Here is a 5,544-nt window from a genome sequence, read left to right as displayed (position 1 = left end):
AATGTTGGCAGGTCACTTCTCAAGCTCCAGCCCACCCACCTTCCCTTCCCTCCCCAGCCAACCCCCCGGTCGCTCTCACGCTCTTCGTGCCCGCCGCCTCCCCTCGCCATGGCTTCCATCGCCGGATCCGCCCTCTCCTTCGCCAGGCCCGTCAAGGTATGCTCGCCCCGCCGCCAGATCCGCCACCTTGCGCCGTCCGTACGCACGATCCGCCTTGCTGGGGTTTTAGCGTTCGTCTCGGTCGATGTAGGCGCCCGATCCAGGAGTGATCTGCGCTCAGCCTTCCAACCGTACTAGTAATTTGTTCGGCGGACACGGGCTCCTCTCTGTTCAGGCACCTTACGGTGTGACAGTTAATTTAGCTGTAATTTTGGTTTAGCGCCTCCTGTTTTATCTCTACGGCTGTGTGCGCTGATGTGTCCTGCCGAGCCATTTTGCGAAGTGGACACGGGCAGATCTGCTTTCCTCCTAGGCTGATACGATTAGATGTAGCCAATACTGATTCTGCTTTACTGCTAGATGGTCGGACGCTAGCCAGCAAAACCAACTTGATTTTAACACTAGGCTTAGATCACCGCTTGTGCAGTTAAAGCTTGTGTTACAATGGTTGCTATGGTAGAACTGGACTGCATCCCAGCGCTGAATTGTTGAATTGGTGGCATTATGGTGTGTCTAAGTGTGTGTATGTATTATTGGGGCTCGTGTGGGGATGTTGGATGCTAGTACTATACTAGGTTGTTGATTTGCATGCTCTACAGGTCGCAAAGGGTTGGTCCTTTTCTATAGTGCCACCTAAAATGCCTTTTCGTATCTTGTCTTTACTAGTACTATGATGGGAACAAACACTTCTGATGATTCTCTAATTGGTTAGTGGAACTGTAACTTAGCCACTACACTGGCCGTAAATTCTAGTTACGATATATTACTAATGTTTTGTACTACACAGTTACTATTTATTTTCACTTTTATGGTTATAAATGACCTTTTTGGTGTGCTACCGTGAAATTGGTTCCAGTTAATATTTTCTATGCCTATATTCATCATACAATCACCATACTGTAGCCAGTTATAGCTGTAATATTAGTCTCTCGAATATGTGAGATGTACCTATTCAATGAATTCTAGAAGGATCATAAGAACACTGTTTGCTCCAGCACACCAATATTTTTCTTCATTACTGAATAGCGGATATAGTGCAGCGCACAATCCCTTGGTATCCACAACTTATGTTGTCTCAACATGCCTGTTCCTTGAATTCCAGGCAGTCAGCACCAACTCGCTGTCTTTCTCCAGTGCAACAAGGGGTAATGCATTTCTCCGCCTTCAGCCGGTGCCCATGAGATTTGCAGTTTGCTGCTCGGTGAGTTCTAGCACCACTTACAAACTTAGCTGCTACTTATCGAGATAAAGGTGCAGAAACTAGCAGTTTTGAATATGTAGTCAGTAAGTTCTTTTCTCTGAATATGTGCTGCTTCAACAGGCAAAAAAGGAAACAGTGGACAAGGTTTGTGACATCGTCAAGAAGCAGCTTGCTGTTCCAGAAGGCACTGAAGTTGTCGGTGCCACCAAGTTCTCTGACCTTGGAGCAGATTCACTCGACACGGTAACTATCAATAATATCTTGACTGATGTCGTGCATGAAATTTTTGTTTCAAGACATGCTGCACCTAACCTGACCAAATAGCTCAAGGATCCTAATGAGTTGTGGTAACAATCTTATAGTATACTTGTTTTGTTTGGTTATATCTATATCCGAGAGATGTGAAGTTACTTTGCAAGCATGTTTTTTCATGACACGACAGAATATTAACAGGTTCTTTGCCATGTATGACTAGGTTTCTAGAGATCTGTAGATTCTTATCCTCTATGACCTTAATTGTAAAATATGTATTATATATTACGTTTCCAAGTGGCTACATTTATTAGAAAAACATTTGGATCTTAATATGGAATAACAAACTGGTATGTAGTTGTATAGATAGTTGGACATTCTGTAATTCATTTTCTTTTGTTGGATCAAATAATTGTGTGTTTCTGTCATGCTGTAAAGTAAGTCCGGTTGAAGGCCTTTAGTTGTATGCATATAAATAGTTGGACATTCTGTAATTGATTTTCTTTTGTTGGATCAAATAATTGCATGTTTCTGTCATGCTGTAAAGTAAGACCCATTGTAAATCCATCGCAGGTTGAGATCGTGATGGGCCTTGAGGAGGAGTTTGAAATCAGCGTGGAGGAGTCGAGCGCACAGGCGATCGCGACAGTTGAAGATGCTGCCACGCTCATCGACAAGCTTGTCTCCGCAAAGTGCGCTTAAGGAAGGGAGGTCATAATTGTGATGCTGGAAAGCTCTAAAGCTAGTGGTCCTACGTTGGGTCGATCCTTGTTGTTCTACCATAGGTTTTATTATGTGGACTCTAGAGGCTTGTTGATTTTCTTAGGACTATTGTCCCTGCTGTGTGGTAATAAGATAATTGTTGAAGTAATTAAGGTGCTGAACATCTGGGTTGTTAGTTTGAGCGGCGCAGGTTGCTGTATACATTTCTTGTGCCCTAAAAGAAGAATGTGCGGGTACTGTACTAGGCAACTACATCAGCGTGTACACTTATAATTTGTGATTTTTCGTGTTTTCACTTAGAGATTGACTACAAGAGATGCCGTGAACGTTGATATTGGTGTGTATAAGTTTTCTGCTTCGTACGACCAGAAATGAGTGGTATCTTTTGTTTATACACGTCCTGTGTTTATTCTGCATGTTTGTTTGCCTGCCTGCTGCGACACCCTGATGACTCTTCAAACATCGTGAATGCACCAAATAAGATTGTGAATATCCGAAGGCAGGTGGTCAGCTTGGGACGCGTTTGGTAGTGTGCATGGCCTTTGGCTCGCATTGGGCTAGCCATTTTTGACCCTGGTCTCGCCCGCGTTCTTGCACAAACTGATTCTCAAAGCACCTTCGAGCTAGACCATGGAGGAACGTCTAGTTCGGCCGTTTCTACCGAGCCACCTCGTTTCCGCAGAACTGGAGGACGACGTGTCCCCATAGAGCTACCGCGGGAGATGGCGGGAGCTCGCGCGAGACGATGAAATCTCGGCGGGATGAATTCGGTCACCGCACTTGAATTTTCACCACCGTATATAGGGGCGGCTCTCGCACCGGCAAATCTAAATCCCCCATTTTACCCTATTTTGAGCTTCATCCACCCTTCCCGATCTAGCGACATGGTCGGCTCTTACTCACCTGGACGGTTAGCGACGACGGCCACTAGCCGCGGATGGTCGTCTTCTTCCTCTGCATCGATGACTTCGGTTGTGGTAAGCTTCTGCAAACCTAGCCTCAGATCTAGATCTTTTGTGTACACAAGGGGGGTCTGAACGAATCCATTGTAGGGAAATCCTTCATCGCCGGTCGAGGTTGTGGAGGTTGTCCAGGTTGCATCTGACTCTACCACGGGGACTTATGAGGACATCCCTACCACACAACTACCTCCGTCATTACAAGATGAAGACGATGCTGCTGTGAAGCTCAAGTCCAATGAAGTCAGGATTGGATCAATGACACGAGCTCGTGCGAAGCTATTTAAGCAGCAGGTGAACTTGTTCCTATGTGATACTTTGATCGATGAGAACTTTATACTGCCTAAGTCGTATTACTTATGTATGATCAGGTATGAAGAGGAAACAAGCATCGCACGAGGAGGAGAGGAGCAGCTGGACAAGAAGCTGGACGTGAAGCTGGACATGGAGCTGGACATGAAGACATCCCATGGACGTGCGAGGGAGGAGCGGGAGGCATGCACGAGAGGAGGAGATGCAGTTCAGGCCGGCGCCAGGCCCGGTCAGACCGGCCGTGCCGCCGGGCCACCCGGTCCCAGCCCTGGTCCAACCGGCTTCCACGCCGGATCCGTCCGGTCCAAACCGGACGATATGCTTGTGGCAACCGGGCAACTATCCAGTAAGCCTGGACAACTCGCCCGGTTGCCACCCGGTGCCAGATCCGGTTGAAACCGGATGGCCCGGTCCCAGGCCCGGTCGACCGGCCCCCAGACCGGCCGACTCTGAGTCTGTCTCGACCAGATCCCGATCTAGGTCGGTTATTCTTGTAGTTTTTCGACGTGAGGTTGTCCTGAACCCCTATATAAGTGCCCAGGACGCCCCCACAATAGCTTGAGACCATGTTTAAGATAAACCCTAGTTCATAGTTGATTGCTTTGCAACTCTATTGAATCCCTACACCATATTGTTTTGATTTGGTGTAATCCTGAAAGTCTTGTGTGATCTGATGTTCCATTGGGAATTAGAAGGTTGCAACTTACCGCTTCGTGGTCGGCGGCTATGTGCGCAAGTGTGTGGAGTTGCGAATATCTTGCAGGGTTGAGAGCTGTTGCATTGGCGACAGTGACTGATACGTCTCCGACGTATCGATAATTTCTTATGTTCCATGCCACATTATTGATGATATCTACATGTTTTATGCATACTTTATGTCATATTTATGCATTTTCTGGAACTAACCTATTAACAAGATGCCGAAGAGCCGCTTGTCGTTTGCTTTTTGGTTCAGAAATCCTAGTAAGGAAATATTCTCGGAATTGGACGAAATCAACGCCCAGGGGCCTATTTTGCCACGAAGCTTCCAGAAGACCAAAGAGTCAACGAAGTGGGGCCACGAGGTGGCCAGGGGGTAGGGCGGCGCGGCCCCACCCTTGGCCGCGCCGACCTGTCTCCTGGGCCCCTCGCGACGCCCCCTGACCTACCCTTCCGCCTACAAATAGCCTTCGTCGCGAAACCCCCGCATCGAGATCCACGATACGGAAAACCTTACGGAGACGCCGCCGCCAATCCCATCTCGGGGGATTCAGGAGATCGCCTCCGGCACCCTGCCGGAGAGGGGAATCATCTCCCGGAGGACTCTACGCCGCCATGGTCGCCTCCGGAGTGATGAGTGAGTAGTCTACCCCTGGACTATGGGTCTGATAACCCACAAGTATAGGGGATCGCGGCAGTCTTCGAGGGAAGTAAAACCCAAATTTATTGATTCGACACAAGGGGAGGTAAAGAATACTTATAAGCCTTAACAACTGAGTTGTCAATTCAAATTTACACCTGGAAAAACACTAGCAACAGGGGTGATGTGAAAGTAGCGATAATATGAGAGCAATAGTAACAAGAATACAAAGAAAGAATAGCAATATGAGAGCAATGGCACCGGAAAATAGTTGATACTACTTCCAATGACATGTAGAACGAGTATATAATGATGAGAGATGGACCGGGGTTCCCAGCGATCTACACTAGTGGTAACTCTCCAATAAGTGACAAGTGTTGGGTGAACAAATTACAGTTGGGCAATTGACAGGAATCAAAGCATTAAGAAAGAATATCAAGATCATTAATCATGTAGGCATGTTTTCCAATTATAGTCGTACGTGCTCGCAATGAGAAACTTGCACAACATCTTTTGTCCTACCAGCCGGTGGCAGCCGGGCCTCAAGGAAAACTACTGGATATTAAGGTACTCCTTTTAATAGAGTACCGGAGCAAAGC

General features: G+C 47.2%; 1 protein-coding gene across 1 annotated transcript; it reads left to right on the top strand.

The window, feature by feature from the left end:
* On the top strand, window positions 1-2,634 carry LOC127316419 (acyl carrier protein 3, chloroplastic). The gene is made up of 4 exons (XM_051346808.2): window positions 1-156; window positions 1,262-1,360; window positions 1,481-1,603; window positions 2,186-2,634. Exons 1-4 carry the CDS (start codon window positions 109-111, stop codon window positions 2,312-2,314), a joined length of 399 nt encoding a protein of 132 aa, XP_051202768.1. The 5' UTR covers window positions 1-108; the 3' UTR covers window positions 2,315-2,634.
* Window positions 2,635-5,544: the final 2,910 nt, after the last annotated feature.

This window comes from Lolium perenne, chromosome 7, assembly GCF_019359855.2.
Source record: "Lolium perenne isolate Kyuss_39 chromosome 7, Kyuss_2.0, whole genome shotgun sequence".
NCBI lineage: Eukaryota > Viridiplantae > Streptophyta > Magnoliopsida > Poales > Poaceae > Lolium > Lolium perenne.
This window is presented reverse-complemented; position numbering and strand designations above follow the sequence as displayed.

Coding starts and splice junctions, on each gene's coding strand:
- LOC127316419 (XM_051346808.2), top strand. CDS start 109: ATGGCTTCCATCGCCGGATCCGCCCTCTCCTTCGCCAGGCCCGTCAAG. Junction 157..1,261: donor CCTTCGCCAGGCCCGTCAAG/GTATGCTCGCCC, acceptor CTTGAATTCCAG/GCAGTCAGCACCAACTCGCT. Junction 1,604..2,185: donor GAGCAGATTCACTCGACACG/GTAACTATCAAT, acceptor AATCCATCGCAG/GTTGAGATCGTGATGGGCCT.